Source organism: Magallana gigas, chromosome 3 (genome assembly GCF_963853765.1).
Source record: "Magallana gigas chromosome 3, xbMagGiga1.1, whole genome shotgun sequence".
NCBI classification, from domain to species: Eukaryota; Metazoa; Mollusca; class Bivalvia; order Ostreida; family Ostreidae; genus Magallana; species Magallana gigas.
In genome coordinates, this window is record NC_088855.1 from 18,834,526 (window position 1) to 18,854,077 (window position 19,552).

Here is a 19,552-nt window from a genome sequence, read left to right on the forward strand (position 1 = left end):
TTTGGAAATAAAACTATTGATATTATATTATTAAATGCCACCTGAAAATTAACAGTTTCATATAATTATCCATTCCATCCTTTGCTTAAGTTACTGATAGACTTTTTAGTCACACTAATATACAATGTAGAAAATTATTCAAATTAATATGCTAGTCAAGACATGGTATCTAAGTTTTCAATAAATTCATTTAAATAATTTAAAATCTGAATTGTCACTTATTTTGGTGAACACTATCGGGTTATGCAAAACAACAGCAAAATGAATTTTTACATTTTTATTGCAATGGATCATTTTTAAACCCAACATAATGACCAGTTCGGTCGGGAAATTTTTCTCTGATGCGTCAGACAACAATTTGGAATGACACGTCCGTCTCCTGCCCCGAGCCTACCATAGTGCCAAAGAACAAACTGACGGTAGGCTGTATGTCTGTTCGCTCGGTCCCTGTCCTCGTCTTCTGGCATGGCCAGGATATCCTGCCGGTAGAGTCTGGCTACAGCCAGGACAGCCTCATCGAGCAAAAGAACTCTGAAATCCTGTTGATTACATAAAACATTATACTGGTACATGTGAATGATTTATGATTGTAACAACTTGTAAAAAGTTTCTTTTTAATTTTGGTGACAAAATAATCCACTTACAGATAGTCTAGAAATGCAACTCTCCGGATCTTTTTGACAACACAGTCGTTCCCTTTGAGTTAGCATTTCATTACAAAAAGTGCAGACACACCAAGACGGTTGTGACTGCGAGGGCATAGGACCTTTAGGTTGCTGTGGTTCCTTGTTGCTGGAGCCCAGCATAGCAAACAAGTACTCTGGATTCTCCTCGGCAACTCTTATGAGAGTTTCCCTCATTTCTGTAGGGGAGAGTGCATCAACTTTTCTCTATAAAAATATTAAATGAGAGAATATAAATGCAAATTTATAAATTAAGTATGTGAATTTACATTATTACATATAAGCCCATAATAAGGGTTTAGTGCATAATAAATACATTTCTTCAAAATTTATATATGCAAAAGGAATCATGCAGTATGCAATTTCATTTTTTTCAAACTTATAAATACCAGTAGTGTCATTGTTTCTGTATATTATTCTGTACTGTACATGCTCCTAGCTAGTGAGCCTTTGTTCAGTCTGTTGAAATTACATTTCCGACTTAAAATAAAATGGAAATAAAAAAATAATTTTATTTAGTATATACCCCAATGTCTCGCCTACGCTCTTCCAGTGCTGCGAGTGCTTCGTCAGCGGGTTGTTTTCTTTTGCTGGCTCTGCTACCAGGCCTGGTATCCCGCGGCCGTTGTGACTCAGCCCGGACCGATCGAGGTCGCCCTCTCCTCCTTCCCGACACCTTTCGTGGTCTCCCACGCCCCCTCCTCGGTCGATTCGTCGTCTGTACTCTAAACGGGAAACAGTTTTGCATCAATTGACACATTTAAGCAATTTCAGTCTAATTCCCCCGCCGAAATGTCGGTATATCCTGTCCCTTCATGGGGCCCCACACAATGAAATCTACCATTTATGGTTATTTTAAGTTGATTATCCAGACAAAAACGTTATAATGTTAAAACATATATACATTTAAACCATTTAAACAGATATATACGCTATATGCGATTGTACCTGAAAGTCTTACCTCGTTGTATTCTGATTCCATCCTTTTCTGTCGCTTGTCAATTAATGTCACGTGACGCTAAACGTAAACTAAAAACCGTTCCGGATCATGCAATCTCCGTTTTCCCGGTGCATGCAAATTGCATGTTTCGTCTGCATTTCGGTGCAGATGAATGCACAAAAACTTGGCTATTGTCATCTTTCTTCACAATCTTTGAATTTTATGAAAAATATTTACGAAAAAAATATATAAGTTTGAGTCACCATGTCTCTTTAAAGTAAATATAAATTTTAACCAAATATATTAGTATTCCGCTCAAAAATCTGTGAAAGACGGTAAGGTATATCTTCTAAGACATGGTTTACCATACATATTAAGCAAGGTGTTCTGTAAAGACCCTCTTAAGGAGCATTTCTGGGGACACAGGGGATTGGTGGATCGACATGACAAACCCACTGTGCACCAGTTCATGATCAGGTTAGTGAATTTTCCTAAATATCAATTGTCGAGAGGAATGAAGCTTAACAAATAGTGAGTTTTTAATGATCAGTCATTTATCAGTTATTAAACTAACAGAAATTAAAGGTTTTTGAAATTTTTTATTGCAATGTCATAGCCACAAAATTAAACAATATTTATTATCATAAATGCAACAAACAAACTCGTGTTTATTTAAATATTAATATTTCAGCTTCCAAGAAAACAAGCTGAGACTACAAAAGACACTAGCTAAAGACCAACACAGCAGGCAGGACAGGGGAGAAGAGGCAGCCAACAGTTTCCAATAGTCCAGATTAAAAAAAAAAATCAACAATGAGATCAAATAAATCCAATGAAGTAATCGAGAGATTTTGTTATTGATCAACATTGTAGATATATTTGTTAAATTATAAGAACAGTAGGTAAGCCTTTATAATACAACAAGCATTCTGATAGTATTGCGTATTAAGCAATACATGTCCCCTACCGATTTGTATTATTCTATGAAGGCTTCGAAGCATACAGCTATTTCAAAACTATTACAAACGAGATGTTATGCTTTAATCAGAGATAAAAGAACAGAGGAAATTCAAACTACGTATTTGATATAGAAAATAAATTAAAAGTGGGTAAAATAATACTCTTTATTTTACCTCCTGTAATTTCGCCAAGTATTTGCTGGTAGAAATTTGTGAAAACAATGCACTGTTATGCAGCATATCATTTCTTACCGTCTTCTGTGACCAACCCGATAACGAACCCGATTGTAATAATACAAAAAAACCTGTCGATCAAATTTACAACACAATGCTTCGCACTATTTTACAGAACTTATTTGTTTGTTAGAAACATTAAAAGGAATGGTACAATTAATGCACGATATTATTACTGACTACATACTTTCCTCCTTTATTCAATACACACCTAACCTGATAACGAACCCAAACATATAAAAATTAATTTTCTCGAAAATATGTCAACCAGACGTTACAAAAGTGTAAACTTGATCTGTAGTTTGACATTTTGAAGTTGTTCAGCAAATTTCATATTATTCCTCAAATGCATAAAGAAAACTGAAGTGGGACACACAGACGGACGCAGAGGAAAGCTATAGTCCCCTTCCGGTGAAACCGGTAGGGGACTAATAATGCACATGGATAAAGTCTTTAATATTTAGTGTTGATTTTTAAAAAAAAACACCTTGAGCTAACATTTGGAATTGTTTTGAGAATTTCATCACAAAATTTGGGGTTTAAAACCATAAAATTCATAATTTATAGTGGGTAACTGACTAATACAGATATAAAAAGTGCACGACCTTTTAAATACTTTAATCCTAAGACAACTTTCAAGAAATAAAACCGTTTGATAGACTTACAAAGAGCTTTGACACCTAATTTGTGAAAAAGGGACAATATTGTTAAAAAACAACTCTTCATGCACATCAGTTTTTGACTCGATGTATTATGAACAGTCATTAAGGTGGCTCGACACACCAATGCATTATTTGATGGATCGATGAAGAATTCTCTTTGAGAAATGATTATTAAAAAATGACACCTATATCGGCCTCTGATTATTTTATATGAATTTTTTTGTATTTTTTGATAGAAACCGGAAACATCGTTTTAGCTGCGAACAAGATATATTAGAGCTAAAAATTTGTTATCAATTAATGCACAATACAATTATCTATAAATACATATCAAAAACGGCCAGATAAACTTTGAAATATTTTTGTAAAAAAATATTTATGAAAATGAAAAAAAAGGATTGTAGATATTTTTTAAATCTATGGATTAAAACTGCAGATAAACTGTTACACGCATTTAACAATTGCTGTACAATCATATTTCAACAAAAAATTGAAACCAAATAGTGAAATTAAAGTATAAATGGAAAATTTTAAAGTCGAACCGATCCCGATTGTAATTAAACTGATCCCGAACGAAATCACATAAAGTTAGAATGAATCAGAATTTTGCAAAAATTTCAGGTTGTTTAGCTGTAAAATGGTTTCGTCATTTACTAACTTTATAATTCATATCAATTACTTAGAAAAAAACTGCAGTTTTTTTGAAAAATTTCAATTTTTAAATAATTCTGATCGGGATCAGTTTTTTTTTATCGGGATCGGTTCAAATTTGATAAATAGCAATTTTTCCAAAATTTCGCAATTTCATTTCAATTTCTTTGTAAAATATCATTGTTTAGTGAATAGTTTATGTGACTATATGTTATTTTTAAAATTTTATCCATAGATTAAAAAGATATTAAAGAATTACAATTTTGATTTTCATAAATATTTTTTTAATTAAAAAATTAAACACTTGACCAAACGATCTTTGGCATGAATTTATTTATAATTATATTACACATTAATTGACAACAAGTTTTAAGCTCTAATATATTCTGTTTGTCTGCAAAACAGTTTTTCCTATTTCACTGATAAAATACAAAAAAATTCGTATAAAATAACTGAAAGCCGATATTGATCTCTGTTTTGTGGAATCATGTTTCAAAAAAGATTCTCTATCGATCCATAAAATAAGATTTTGGTGTGTCGAGGAACCTTAAATTTTGTTACAGCATCATTTTTCAGACAAATGAAATCAGTAAACTGACGAAGTGTAGGAACAGATATTGAAGTACACAACTTTCTCAAAACTACCTCCAAGGCTGCGTCAGAGTACCTCTATAGATATCAATGTAGTTGTACCATCTCTCTCTCTCTCTGTTGCTTATCTAGGCATTGCTCAATGTCAGATAGTGAACACAAGTTCCTTTTGCACCGAAAAGGCACATAGCCTGCAATGCAAGCAATGTTATCTCTCATCGGATTTCAGAACCTTGCAAAAGCCTGCAATGCAAAACCTTGCCACCTGCAGTATTACATTTGCTGGTAATTGACATTGAGGTTTGCATATGATTTTCTCGGCTTTTTAAAGTAAAATATAATCAGAAAGCTGGTGGTTTTTGATTATTTTAGATATTTCAACAATTATTAAAGGACACATCGCATGTTGCTAAAGTATTGGACATTTTACATTTTTTGGTTTCCTTGTGTATCTAATAATTACTTTAACAGTTTGTTAACGGTAGAAAAGCAGTAATTAGCCATAATATCAATTTACACTATAGCCACGATCGTTTAAAAACTCGTTATTTAGATAGCGTGTCATGTGGTACAGTGACGTCACATGCGACCGTCGAACAGCTGGTTGTGAACAAATTGTAGGATTAGCATTATCTTCTTTGAATCTTTGACATTTATTCACCATGTACGTTGGGTTTTTTACATGCAGACTAAATTAAAAGAATCTTATTATTCAGTCGTACATGTTTGAGCCACCAGTACGGATAAAAAACGATGATATAGCCGAAGAAGCGACGATGAAGTCGGCAATAACGATCAAATTGATTGACGTGTAAACATTGTGAACACAACTTAGTAAAGATTTTAGCTCAAGTCTTGTTTTATGGCGTTCCTAACGACTCAGAATCTTCATTAGACCTATTGTAAAACTGTGGTGCACAAGAAGTGTGTTTCTTCGGCCATAACTGGTCACAGCTTTCTAAGGTTGCAGAACCTGGTACATTTAGTTATGCCAGGCGTTTTCTTTGGCTGAAGAGGAGAAGATTTCTGTAATGATTATATGGCTTAGGGACTTTGGAGCTGGAACCAATTGGAATCATTGTAAAAATCTTGTTTTTGAAAGTTTAAATAGTAATTTAAATGAAATTGGTTAACCTCGTCCATTCACAAGTATTGAATTCATGCATAGTTTTTATATAGCTAATATTTTTTATTATATTAATTTTATCAGTTCAATTGACATCTTCGTTTTAAATATTTGACAGCATTTTAATTATCATCTTAACTAGACACGATCTCGTTGCGAGCAACGAGGAGGTCTTCCGTCCGATTTTTAGAAGGTGATATGACGCCATCTACTTTAACTTTCGACAACAAAACATGATTTGGAAATAGAAGTTGAGTACTAATGCTTTCCTGTAGTGCTTTTTATAAGTTCTCTTACGTTGCTTTTTTAAATACTTGCATTTCTTCCAATTAAGATAAAAAAGATTGAACTTTTTTTTACCTCTGGCCCCTAAAAACCCTTGTTAGGTAACGCATGAGAAAATCAGGATATATTAACATATTATACTTAATTTTCCTTTTATATCCTATTACAAAACATCTTTCAGTAAACGACTATATAGATAAAAGACTTTAGGATCATCTTGATCCCTAATTAGAAGAGTCACTCCTCCCTTTTTCTAGAAATCAAATGAAAGGTCTTTAAATTTTAAACATATTTTGTTCAACAAGTCTTTGGAAATTCCTTACTGTTTATAAAATAAACGTGAAAAAAAATGTTTTAGGGGCTGATCCATTATCCCCTTATAGGGGCTGTTTAACGAAAATTTTCTTCTATACTGCATTTCAAAAGATTTTTACTTTCTGATATATGGGTGATTAATTTTACAGACATTTGACCTCTAAAAACACTAAATTAGGTAACACACGATAAAATCATTACATTGCTTGGATACATAACTGTAACATAACATACCTGCTTTAATGACATTTCACAAAATATCTCTCGGTAAAGGACTAAAAAAAAGTCTTTAGAGCCCTCTGGTCCCTTAAGTTGAGGGGTCAGCCCCTTTTTTCTTAATATCAAATGAAAGGTCTTTTAATTTTAAACACATTTTGTTCAACAAGTGCTTAGAAATTCTTTACCGTTCCTAAAATATATTGGAAAGAAAGTTTTAGGGACCGATTCCTTATCACTTTATAGGGGCCGTTTAATGACATTTTGAAGGTTTAATATTGTTTAGTACATAATTATGAGCATCTTTTCTGCTATACTACATTTCCAAAGATATTTCATTTCTGATTATGGGTGATTAAAATGTTGGACATTTGACCTCTAAAAATCTCTAATTTATAACGTAACACATCATAAAATCATTAACATATCTGCTTTTATGACCTTTCACAAAATATCTCTCAGTAAAGAGCTATTGTTAGAAGATCCATTATGAACTTATTGTTTTCCAAAAAAAAAACAACAACCGAAAATTGGTCCCGTAAATAAGTCAATGAAATCTAATATATATCAGAAGAATTGAAAAATTTGCAAGAATACACGATCAAGACCTATTTCATTAAATACTATAATTAATTTGCAACATTGTCCTCTAAACCGGATGTTGCCTAATCCGGCCAATGTTTTTAGAACCACGGGATTAGACAAGATATTTACAAAATTATTTCGCCTCGTGTTTAAACTGACCCCATACGTCGTAGCTAGTATGGTTGTATTACGACTTTGACATCTGTCCTTTTCATATGATCTATTATAACAAATTAAATGTGTAAACTTCAAAACTATTTCTGAACAAATGTACACTGCTCTAATTTTGTTCTTTTAAATAGTCATGCGGCCGCGGGCAAGGGATCGGATACGTAATTGTTCACATACACACCTCGGAATCCAGCTAGATTTTAAATGCGACTCAAATGCATTGCATAGAAGCAGTTCTTTTGTCCATAATGTGTTTCACCAGAAAATAACTAAATGTTTAAACACTTCCCGTATGTAATCTGGTACCATTTATGTCAGTTTTACGCACAAATACCCTGTTTATTTGCCAAATAAAACACAAATACATGGTAACAAGTCTAGCTTTTTACACTCATATTACGCAATACCCTAACAAAATAATATTGTTACGACATTGATAAGATCATAATGAACAACTTTTGCAGCGACAGCCATATCAAAATCTTTTGAGTTATAAAGTAAAAACTTTCAAGGGTTCTTGGTCCCTAATTTGAGGGGCCAGTTCCTTTTTCTTGATGTCAAACAAAAGATCTTGTAACTTAAAATATTTTTTTCTACATGTCTTAACAAAATATTTGCGAGAAAAGAGATAAACTAAGAAAACCAAGCAAAATTACAACGCTTTTTTATCTCAATTTTCGAGCCCTATCGAGTCCCGGCGTTTCTTGTACTAGGCAAACATTAATGCTTTTGTGCATACAAACACTCTTTTGTCTATCATTCCTGAAAGTTTGAAATCGACATCATTTGTGGTTTATGAGAACACTCTTGGACAAACCAACCCCCTAAAAATCCTTTAAATACCAATATCTCAAGAACGGAAATGACGTCATCAACCAAAAAAAAACATCCGATAAGGTTCAGAACATACGTAGTAAGATCTGAAAATTTCGTGCAAATCGGTCAAACCATTTCTGAGATATCGCATGCACAAAAAGTGTTAAGAAAAAACAAGCATTCTGAGAGTATTGCATAAGCAATACACGTCCCCTACCGGTTTGTATTATTCTATGAAAGCTCCCAAGCACACAACTATTTCAGAGCTATTGTAAACGAGATGTCATGCTTTAATCAGAGATAAAAGAACAGAGGAAATTAAAACTATATAGTTGATATAGAAATTAAATAGGAAATAGGTAAAATAATACTCTTTATTTCATCTCCTGTAATTTCGCCAAGTCTATTCTGTATTCGCTGGTAAAAATTTGTGAAAACAATGCACTGTTATGCACAATATCATTTCTTACTGTCTTCTGTATCCCGAATCAAACCAAACAGTTAAACAGCCCAACCCGACAACGAACCCGATTGTAATAATAATACAAAAAAACCATGCCGATTAAATTTACAACACAATGCTTGACACTATTTTACAGAATTTATTTGTTTGTTTGAAATGATAAGAGAAATGGTACAGGAAAAGGAATGGTACAAATAACGCACGATATTATTACTGACTACATACTGGCCTCGTTTATTCAATACACAACGAACCCGAACATTAAAAAATTGGAATATAAAAAATTAATTTTCTCGAAAATATGTTAATCAGACGCTACAAAAGTGTAAACTTGATCTGTAGTTTGACATTTTGAAGCTGTTCAGCAAGTTTCATATTATTCCTCAATTGCATAAAGAAAAAAAGCGTGGAAAACTGAAGTGGGACAGACAGACGGACGGACAGACGGACGGACGGACAGACGGACTGACGGACGCAGAGGAAAGCTATAGTCCCCTCCGATGAAACCGGTAGGGGACTAAAAAAGAAGAAAAAGAATCCGAAGAATAACAACAAGGTCTTCCGTTGGAAACGGAAGACCTTAATAATGGACAATTGTTGATGTTTTATTAGTTATTGTATATTTACAACGAAAATGAAGATGCAAAGTGCAACATGTATGACCTATTTCAGTATTTTGTAACTTCAATGAATTAACAATTGATATGTTACTTTTAAAGGATAAAGGTTTTCGATTACTGATTTAAAACAAACTTTGAAGATTATTTGGAAATTTAAACCTTCACTTTATGAAGTAGAATATAGTCAGTGATTTAAGTACAAATTTAACAATTAAATTTAAGCCAAGCTCTCTACTTTTGTCATCTGCCACAGAAAAATAATTATAAAATGCATGAAGGCAAGTCATCAAAGAAAATAATATCAAGCCAACAGTATAATGTAATAAATCAATAACACTGTTTCAACTGTCTCTTTAAAAAATGTATTATTATGCACGGACATAAGCATATTCCTCTTATAGTTTTATGTTAACAGAACGTAAGTCCAAAACCGTGCGCAACCGAGTTTTTTATTATTTTTTTGTATGGACGGGGCCCCTCAGTCCATCATCCCGTGGAACTACAGTTCTGCAGCTGGTCTAGATAGTATTTGTCATTTGTTATGAGACAAGTTTTCTTAAGACTACATATTATAATTATCGAAGCAGTCTTTGACTTGGTGTGCGCTTCACTTGTTTCAATTTGTTTAAAGGTGAGGAATTTTTATTTTGTGTAGGTATTTTTAACAAATTCTGTAAGAAGTTCGACTTAAGGGGGCATAATAAATAAAAGGAGTAATAGTATTAGGTTCTGGTGATGTATTAAGTATATTAAAAATTTGAATTTGATCTAGTGCCGTTTGATTGGAAATAAGAATGGCCAAGGTCCATATAAGAAAATTCATATCCATATGAGGATTATATCAGCAGAAACATATTTAAGCACATTTGCTTTTAACTTGACCTGTCAATACAATTGCATTGAAAAAAAAAATCATTGCATATCTGAATTTAATTAAATCAATAAAAATTTATTTCCAGGCCATGAAACCAGGATAAAAACACGTTCATGCTTTGAAATCCAAAAACAATGGAAACACATTCCTATTGCAGTTATAGGGTGTGTATCATAAACCAGGGGAAATTTAAGTTTGTTATGTACGGCTGCTAAGTAAGTTAACGTCAGTCTTACGTCACTTCAAATTACCAAACCTATGAGGAAGGGCGATGAAATTAAAACAGAATTTTCCAAGCAGATTTTTATTTATTTAAATGAATACAAATACAGTGAGAATTCAAACTACAAATACAGGTTATCGCTTTAAGAGATTTTTTTCTGATAATAACATTGAGTATCCGATTAAGTATAGTCCAAAATGTGCTCTAAACATTTCGAATTTCTACAGATTGCAGTATTTTAGCATAATAAAACTGGTAAAAATCAAAGTCAAATAGTGGTTTACGTAAAATTAACTTTGGACAGGCTAATGTAAAACAAAAGGAATTGTAGTCACAATTTTTATTTTCATAATAAAACTATTGTTTTCGGTTACACATAAAAAAAACCCAAACTTGTGGAAACTTTTCAAATGCAATATTCTCTGCAGGACATAACAAGAAAAAAATGCAGAAAACTGACCAAAGCTACATTTACATGTCAATGTAACTCTTAAATATACATAATATGACACAGAAACTAGACAACATTATCATGTGTAAATTGCAATATAATTAATTTACATCTTAATCATATTTTTAAAAGACTTTTTCTTCAGAGCCCTAGTATTGTTTTCTTTTAAAGAATTTTGAAAATAAGCCAAAAATTGGCTTTTTAGATTTTGAAATGGATCTTGGTATGAGTTGTTCATTACATATTTTCTCCGCTTTTTCAGCATCTATACATGTGTCCACCTTAAATAGAACCTGTTTCGCAATACCAAGAAGAAGCATATCAATATTAGGTTGGCATAGGAGCGAGATTTCAATGTATTTGCAGTTGTGTAGTCTTGCCAAGATCTTCCCATCTGCACAAAATAATGAAAAATATTAATTTCGAATTAAAACACATTCATATGCTGGTAAACTTTTATATTAATACGTGTACTTTTGCGATTTTACCTATATATTTTCACATTTATATCATAAAAATGGATTAAATAGCTACAAATGTTTTACAGATTGCTATAATGCAAGGTGCAAACAATTTCAACAGAAGTGTTTTTTTAAACCGATAAACAGTGCGATACAAAGAGAAAATGAAAACAAGGTCTTACCCTCTCTTGGAATATGCAGGTTCCCAAGATCCAGTTTGTTGGCAATGAGAAATACTGGCTTGTTTACCCTGTATTTGTTCCGCAATTGACGAATTATCTGAGCTACATGAGAGAGTGACCGTCTGTCCGCAAAAGAATACACCAGGATGTAAGCATCACAATCTCGTGGTATATATCTCTGTAATAAAAAAGTTTTGTAAGGTTTTGGATTTATTTAATAAGTGACAAACTAATATAGGAGGGATTCAGTAAAATTTTACCCTACCTGCATCCGCATATCGGTTTCTTGGAATTCAAGGTTCAACTTTTCATCGTCTAGCTGCACGATGACATTTTTGGAAACTTCCAAATCTGAATTTCAAAAATTAGAATCTCAGTTCATATTAATTAAAACTTATTCAAGAAAGAAAGTAAGCAAGTAAAATTATAATTTCATATACCTTCGTATCTCTTTATTTCGGAAATATCGCCTGCATTTATAAGTCGTTGTATTAGACTTGTTTTCCCAACATTTGGCGACCCAACGACGCATATTTTAGAGGTTGCACGAATAGCAGACGTATTGGAAACACGACATTGCTGGCTAAGGTTACGCTCGCAAAACGCAAGACCGTCTTTCCAAAAAAACTTGGAATATCCACCTTTTTGGTATCCTGTAGCCGAGTTCTTAAAGTATTGAACTTTCTTCCTGAGATGATATGATGGTTCGGAAACTGTCATAGATCGAGATTCTCGCATTTGTTTGGGAGTAAATATTTTACCATAGCTGGAGAATGTTCGGGATGTCTTTCTGAACGTCAACTTGTCTGAAGCACTGGGCTCTGCATCTTTTACCGACTTCTTGTGTTCAAGCTTCAAAACTCTTCGCGGTGTCGTATATTGAAACATTGCGAAAAGTTGTATGTTTGAATAAAGCATCGTTTCTCTATTTATATATGTCAACAGTAAAGGCAATCATCCAATGGTATCGACAATAGGCAAATGCACTTAAGAAGCGTTAACAACAAGTGATGCTATGAACCTGACAAGAAGTGACACTTGTTTCTGAGTTAGAAGTTCATTTAAGGTGGAATAACACACCTGGAAAAAGTCACTCAAATTAACAGGATATTTGTTGATGATAAAAGATAAAATGATAAATAAACTGTACATATGTCAAATAAGGGAAAAATTTGCAGTTTGGGGATAAAAAATGAATATCTAAAATAATTATTTCAGTAAGTAACAACAAAAGCCCCTGTGGGATTCGAACTCGGGATGTACAGATCACAAGTCCAACACTTTATCCACTCGGCTATGGAGTAAGTTACATTATTTAGTCCATAAAATCCTTTTTATAAAACTAAATATTTCGATCAGCGAAAACATCGAGATGGTCTGTCCACCCTGTAAAAGTGGAGAAAAATTACAGTTATGTTCAAGACATAATCCGGCATATCATCACCAGCAGGATAGAATAGAGGATGACATTGGAATGAACAGACCCATGGAGTTGGCGGCAGACGATCCACGGCGGATATCTGCACATTTGGCACCAGTTCCACCACCATCAACGAGAGACATTGTGGCTACTCAAATCTCTAGATTTAAAAATCTAAATAAAACAATCGAGCAATAGACAGCTGAGGGGCAGTAAGGCTTTCATTTGTGACAATATTATGCCATTGATAGGGCTGGGTATTGCCTAGAGATTTTCATATTGCCATGTTCTGTGATATTTATCATGAATTTTATTACAGGGAGCTAAACATAGTGGTTTGCTTCACTTGTATATGGATGATTCTGTAATCAGCAATGGTTACAGGTTTTTCTCTTTGATAATTGTATGTCATTAGTCATCAATTGAAATAAATAAATCACGTTTTTTATATCTGAGATTTTAGATTCCAAATTAATAAAAATGTGAGCTTTCCTTGTCTTATACAAAATGCTTAGAAGAGAATTTTAGCAACACATGGAAAAATTGACAACTAACAACTACTTTGTCCTGATTAAAACCAGAACAAAAACTGTTCTGCAAATGTAATTTAATTTCAATTACCCCCCCCCCCCCCCCCCCCCACGAAACCTTTATATTGTCCAAATGGATTGGGATACTTGTCCCGGATGCGCCAAACACAACAGCTGGGTCTAATCCCTGTCCCAAGTCGCAAATATGTATGCCCTTTTAAGGTCTTCACCAGGGGGCATGACGAGCAACTCCTCCCTCAGCCTTCTGTCCACTGCAAGAACTGCCTGTCAAGGACGATCAAGTAGAAGTCCTGCAAAAATAAGAAAATGAATCCATATGACATATTCCTTGAGCTATTTTGTTATCTAAATTATATAACTACTCGTTAGTTTAAAAGTGATTAATTGAAGGTATAATACTGAAACTTAAAGTGAATCTGATTTGTCAACTGTTGGTTACATACAGGCAGTCTTGAGTAGCAGTTTGGTCTAGTTCTGCCACAACATCGTCTGCTTCCGTTGGCATTTCCCGGCAATATGTGTAGGTACACCAGGCCGGGGTAGGACCACCTAGATGATGTCCGCCATGCTGTCTGTCGTTCCTGTCCAAAACATCGAACACAAATTCAGGGTGATGTGATGCTATATCGACAACAAGTTTCCTTAGGTCGCAATCCGATAGGCGAGAAATTCTATCCTGAAATAATTAAAAACAGTTTTTGTATGTCTGCACATCTTGTCCAGAATTGCACATATTCGGTCACAAATTGTTGAAAAATAATATTCTTATATCCATGAATTTTCTTTTTCAAATTCAAATTCAATACATATGTTTGGATAACTTAAAATATTAATATTCATACCTGCAACTGACGAATTCTCTGCTCTAAATTAGCTGCTGCTACCTGAGCCCTGTCGGGTCCATCCGCAGCTCCCCTGCGTGGTTGACCTCTTCCTCTTGAAACTCTCCTTGGTCCTCTGCCCCTCCCTCTTACACCCCTGAGGGTGTCACGGCCCCGGCCCCGACCCCTACAATTACCAATTGTCTGGTCAGGATCAGCTGACTCGCTGCTGTAAGAACTACCAGTATCATGTGGATACATTGAGCTTCTAGAGTTCTGAAATAACCACAAATACATGTTTGTCTTCTTATATATTTAAAAAAAGTAAGAGGGGTGTTGCAAATTTCAAATGAAGACTATCAAAAATTATGTAACTTGTATCTGATAGATCGATTTTTCCGATTTTTTTTTTAATTTTTGGTTTGTTATTACAGTGTGTATTTGTATGTTTATTTTATTTTTTTTCCCTGAATTTTGCAGCAGAGAACTATAATTTCTGCTTTACAGATAAACTGGAATGTGCATATTTACATGTACAAGAGGTAAAATCTAAATATATTTACGAAAACTCTAACATAACACAGTCACCTGAAATTTTATTAAAAACTTGCAAAGATGGCTCAATATAGCCAAAACAATTCAATCCCCTCTAGAAATAAAGTGTTAAGGGTAGGATTTTCCCAACACACTTTTATAAAGGAGGTAAAATATTTCAATTTTGGCTGTTTATTAAACGACTTCTTGATAAAAAAAAATCAGGTGTCCGTGATAATAACAATAGAACGTCTATATGTGGACTGATGAAATAGAGACATTACACATCGAATCTCATATTTATCAATTTTTCATACCCATCTCTTTCCTTATATAATAATCAAGTTTGTTTTATAAGTATGAAACGCTCACAATTTATTACATGTATGATGCTTTATGTTACAATTTTACTGAAATAAAAAAAAATACTCCTTTGGGTACCCCATTCATGTTTCAATGTACAAAACATCGAACGGAAACAATTGACATTGATTTATTACAAATTATTAATAGAAATGGATTAAATAATACTTTCTGGAAGGGATAGGCCTGCAATACACCTTTCACTATATATGACTAATTTTATTATCACATAAGATTGCTGTCATGTGCTTACCTCGTCATCCAATACGCTGCATCCGGGTATGTGAAACTTAGCTTCGGTAGACGTCGGAAAAACTTCCGATGCATAATTAACACGGTGAGTTCGGACGAGTTTAATCAATTTATTAATGATTAGGAGACTTTTAATTGACAAAGTGATGCATTCTATAAGAATTTGATGTTATAACTTTGTTTTATGGTAACTTTCAGCAGTATGAAATTAAAATTACATCAAAATCGTAGAACTGCTGTTCTCAATATGTGATATAAACTACCTTCTTGGCCATAGCGATTGTACAAAGGGCCAGGCATTGTTTAAATGAAAAACCGCATGCAGAGATTTGTTACAGTTATCTTTCTTCTTCTGTCAAAGACTTTGTTGAAAAAGATGAGAGCAGAATTCGAGCAGGGGATTTAAAGATTCGAACATTTGTTTTGCGACCACTAACAAATTACATGTAAATCACTAATCGGTGCCTTCTGAAGTCTATAATTCGTTGTCGGGAGTTGACAATGTACTGGCTTACCAATGGTACCTTTGTTTACCAATATTATTTCTAAATGGATAGCTAATTATAGACAATTATTATAATCTAGATCTATGTTATGATTGAGTACCATATACATCTCTGCTACTTGTAATGACAACACTTTGCCCTATATTTCATATGAACTAGTAAGAATATTAATGAAGTATTTTCTTAAAGTAAATAACATACATAAAAATTACACATACCACTGTTTGTACCGGATTTTTCTTTCTGTTTAAATTATCTTCTTAACTATTCCTTCTAAATAAAGTGTATATTTTTTTTTACCGATCCGAACAAGTCGCTCATGATCATTGAATCCGGTAATACTTTTGCGAAGTTCCTAACTTTGTCAATATTTCAATATGTTAATGAGAAAATGAAGCATTTTGAAATAGCGTTCTACTAATTAATCATTTTGTGACGTTTACTTTAAAATCACAAAAGTACCTGCTTTATTCAGAAACACATGAGTTAATGATAAATAAAATTAACTGAAAAACACTCTTTCTTTTCTTGGAAATTCCGTAACATTTATATAACATCGCGTTTTAGTGCACGTTTACCGTATGATGACGGAACAACAGTTGAAATATTTTAATCATTCTCTGCACAGAGTTGTAGTTCCAACTTAATAAGAACGAGGAATGCATGTATGATTTCATATGAGTTGATTAATGTATATTGACATCTGATATATTTTAAGATTACACGGTCATTTTGTTCTTTTTAACATTCTTAAAACTCGAGTTTGCAATGTAAAGTTGCTGATCATGAGCGTCAGAGAACATTCTTTACACAACGATGTAGATTACGTTATCAAGCTGATCGTACATATTGTTGCAGGAACTGTTTTTAGAACGTGACACGTACAGATACTTTAAAACCTAATTAGTGGGCGTTTTAAAACTTCTTACACTTCCACGATTCATTATATTTACAGTATCAATATAAATATTATAAGTATGCTTAAAAAACTCACTCAATTCACTATATACTGATCGAATGTGTCTATATAATCTATCATAAAGCCATTTCATGTAAATGTTTTTATTACCTAATCATAGGGATTTTGTTTTATTGCAAATTAAATATTTTCGTCTATTTTGTATGAGTATTCGGGTTTAAAAAAGAGCTATATTGAACTGCAGGTCAACAGACTGCGATCTATTGACCGCCGGTCAATAGACTGTGATCTATTGGACCGCCTGTCAATAGACTGCTATCTATTGTACCGGCAACGTATTTTAAAAAAATGTTCAATTGATACAAGATTAAAAGATAACTTTATATTGTTTATTCTACTATTGTTCTTAAAATTTATCTTTTAGGTCATCTTGGTATTGATTAACAATGACCTGAATGCATAATGGTATAAAAACCTTCTGTAATTTATAATTGTGAACACAAAATACTAAAAACAGAATTAGGTAATAAAACAATTATTTAATGCCTGAACAGTCAGTAGACCCTATTTTTTTTTTTCATGCATATGTTTGTTAAGAATCAAACTGGTAAACTTTTAACTTACAAAACATTTGTTTTATTTTAAAAATGCCAATCATTCAAGCACTAATCTTCTTTTTAAGGAGAGAGATAGCCCAACCCCAAAATTTTAACCGTATTTAAACCTAATTTTTATATTAACTCTCAATATATTATTTTTCACCGAACCATTAGCTTAAAGTAGACAGTTTGCTTTTATTTGTTTTCTTTTCTATGATAAGAAGGTTACAAATAGGTTAACAAACCAAAGAGTGTGCCCTTTCTTCCACTTTGCTACGTGCCTAAAAGCAACATAAACATTTTTAATTATTCACCTGGTGGTAAAAAATATTCACAAAAATTAAAGGATCCCTATTGAAAAAGGCAAACATATATAAATTACTCATGAAAAGGATTGTCTACGTGATATTTTCAAAGTACAAACTAACCAATAACCACCTTTGGTACGCTATAAATAAGGCACAGGCGAATATGTTTCGCTTGAACGCAAGTATGGAAGAAACAATCGGAACAACGAATGCCAATTCTCACAAGCGACTTAATTCTTTCTCTGACTATGGAAAATTGGATCGAACATTATACCCAGCGGAACGAAAACGGTTTCTCACTTTTTCTGAAAGAAATACATGTGAACGAGTTCGAAATTTCACCAAAACAAAAAGGGGCATCAAAAATCGTGGAGACTTTCTTCGACTCTCCTCATCAAGTTCTTTGTCTAATGTGGAAACTGATGGACAAGGAAGAAAAGTTTCTGCATTATCTATATTTTCATACACAAGTGAAGATTGCTTCGAAGAGAATTCAGCTCGCGGGCAACGGTTCAGAATTGTATTGCATGGAATCCCGCGAGTTGGGAAATCGTGTTTTCTTAAACAATTGAGAACTTCCGAGTACCTAGGAGCATGTCCTGATGGTAAACTTTTTAAATGTAACACCACCTTGTTCTTATGGGATTAACGTAAAGATTGCTATATTATTATTTTAGTTATCGGTAGCGCTCTAGTTGTCTTTAAAGCGAATTCATTTATTTATTACAGGTCCTGATTCTTCTTGTATCACCGTCCCTGTAATATTAGACGGCAAAGAATCCATCCTTGATTTCGTTGAAGCTCATATGTATATTCAAGTATGTTGACTTTCAATTTTGAATAGGTAAACAAATTAAGAATATAGAATACTGCATATTTGTGCAGGCTGATTAATTCTGTTCCCAGTCTCGTACAAATCTGTCTTCTCTTTTAGAATTATGGATGGAATCGCACTTACGACGCTTTTGTAATGATGTTCTCTGTCACAGATAAAAGATCGTTTCATTATATCGCAAACATAGTAGAGCAGATTAGGAAAGAGGTTGGCGACACCAAGCCCATCTACATAGTTGCCAACAAAACAGATCTCATAAGATTTCGGGAAGTTTCTTCTCAAGGTGACACATTTGCAAATCTAAAAAGTCATATTTGCACATATATATATAAAAATCGTTTAAATGGATTCTAATTCTTCAATTTTTTTCAATCCACATCCATACTGTCATAATGATCTTTGATTGGAAACGACATTTTATTTTTTTTTAATGTAGTAACATATATTTTTTTTCATTATAGTTGGAATGAAGTTTGCAAAGAACAACAATTGCTATTACGCTGAAGTTTCGGTGCCCCTGCAATTGAATGTTGATAAACTACTGGTGGACATCACAGATCAGCTTGAGCGCTGTTATAAGACAAACAACACAGAAACAACAGTTAAACCTTCTATGAATACCCAATCAGGGAAACACCAAGGAGGGAGATCATTCAAAAAATCGAGATTCTCACTATTTTCAAGATTACGAAAACTCTTTTTTAAAAATACTTAGAAGTTGTTCCCTGAATCATGATGTGTCTATTTCGTATTTTAAAGTTTGATCATTACTAATAATCATTAGTACCAAACTCGTATGTTTTACATGTAAATATGTATTCATTCTGATAAGCTAATGGAAATAAAATATGCTTCTTTACCAAACTCTAATGTTGTTTTATTGAACTGCTAAACACTCTAACCGTATGATTTAATTACACATTTCATTTTTCGGGT

At 33.2% G+C, this 19,552-nt stretch overlaps 2 protein-coding genes and 1 non-coding gene across 3 annotated transcripts; 1 reads left to right on the forward strand and 2 right to left on the reverse strand.

Annotated features, from left to right (window-relative positions):
* Positions 1 to 285: 285 nt before the first annotated feature.
* Positions 286 to 1,446, reverse strand: LOC105346683 (uncharacterized). The gene is made up of 3 exons (XM_066078796.1): positions 1,210 to 1,446; positions 645 to 890; positions 286 to 539 (listed from the first exon to the last, which is right to left on the reverse strand). The coding sequence occupies exons 1-3, from the start codon at positions 1,441 to 1,443 to the stop codon at positions 297 to 299; spliced, it is 723 nt and encodes a 240-aa protein (XP_065934868.1). The 5' UTR covers positions 1,444 to 1,446; the 3' UTR covers positions 286 to 296.
* Positions 1,447 to 10,555: 9,109 nt separating this feature from the next.
* Positions 10,556 to 13,380, reverse strand: LOC117692557 (uncharacterized). The gene is made up of 3 exons (XR_010711911.1): positions 11,774 to 13,380; positions 11,509 to 11,686; positions 10,556 to 11,259 (listed from the first exon to the last, which is right to left on the reverse strand). It is a non-coding gene; the product is annotated as an uncharacterized protein (transcript).
* Positions 13,381 to 17,913: 4,533 nt separating this feature from the next.
* Positions 17,914 to 19,443, forward strand: LOC105346681 (uncharacterized). The gene is made up of 4 exons (XM_011455381.4): positions 17,914 to 18,386; positions 18,511 to 18,599; positions 18,716 to 18,899; positions 19,078 to 19,443. Exons 1-4 carry the CDS (start codon positions 17,945 to 17,947, stop codon positions 19,329 to 19,331), a joined length of 969 nt encoding a protein of 322 aa, XP_011453683.3. The 5' UTR covers positions 17,914 to 17,944; the 3' UTR covers positions 19,332 to 19,443.
* Positions 19,444 to 19,552: the final 109 nt, after the last annotated feature.

Excerpts from the sequence above, each read along its gene's own strand:
- LOC105346681 (XM_011455381.4), top strand. The coding sequence starts at position 17,945 with ATGTTTCGCTTGAACGCAAGTATGGAAGAAACAATCGGAACAACGAAT. Across the intron at positions 18,600-18,715 it reads AAGCTCATATGTATATTCAA|AATTATGGATGGAATCGCAC; the intron begins GTATGTTGACTT and ends CTTCTCTTTTAG. Across the intron at positions 18,900-19,077 it reads TCGGGAAGTTTCTTCTCAAG|TTGGAATGAAGTTTGCAAAG; the intron begins GTGACACATTTG and ends TTTTCATTATAG.
- LOC105346683 (XM_066078796.1), bottom strand. The coding sequence starts at position 1,443 with ATGTGTCAATTGATGCAAAACTGTTTCCCGTTTAGAGTACAGACGACG. Across the intron at positions 891-1,209 it reads AGCGTAGGCGAGACATTGGG|AGAAAAGTTGATGCACTCTC; the intron begins GTATATACTAAA and ends ATATTTTTATAG. Across the intron at positions 540-644 it reads GTTGCATTTCTAGACTATCT|GATTTCAGAGTTCTTTTGCT; the intron begins GTAAGTGGATTA and ends TGTAATCAACAG.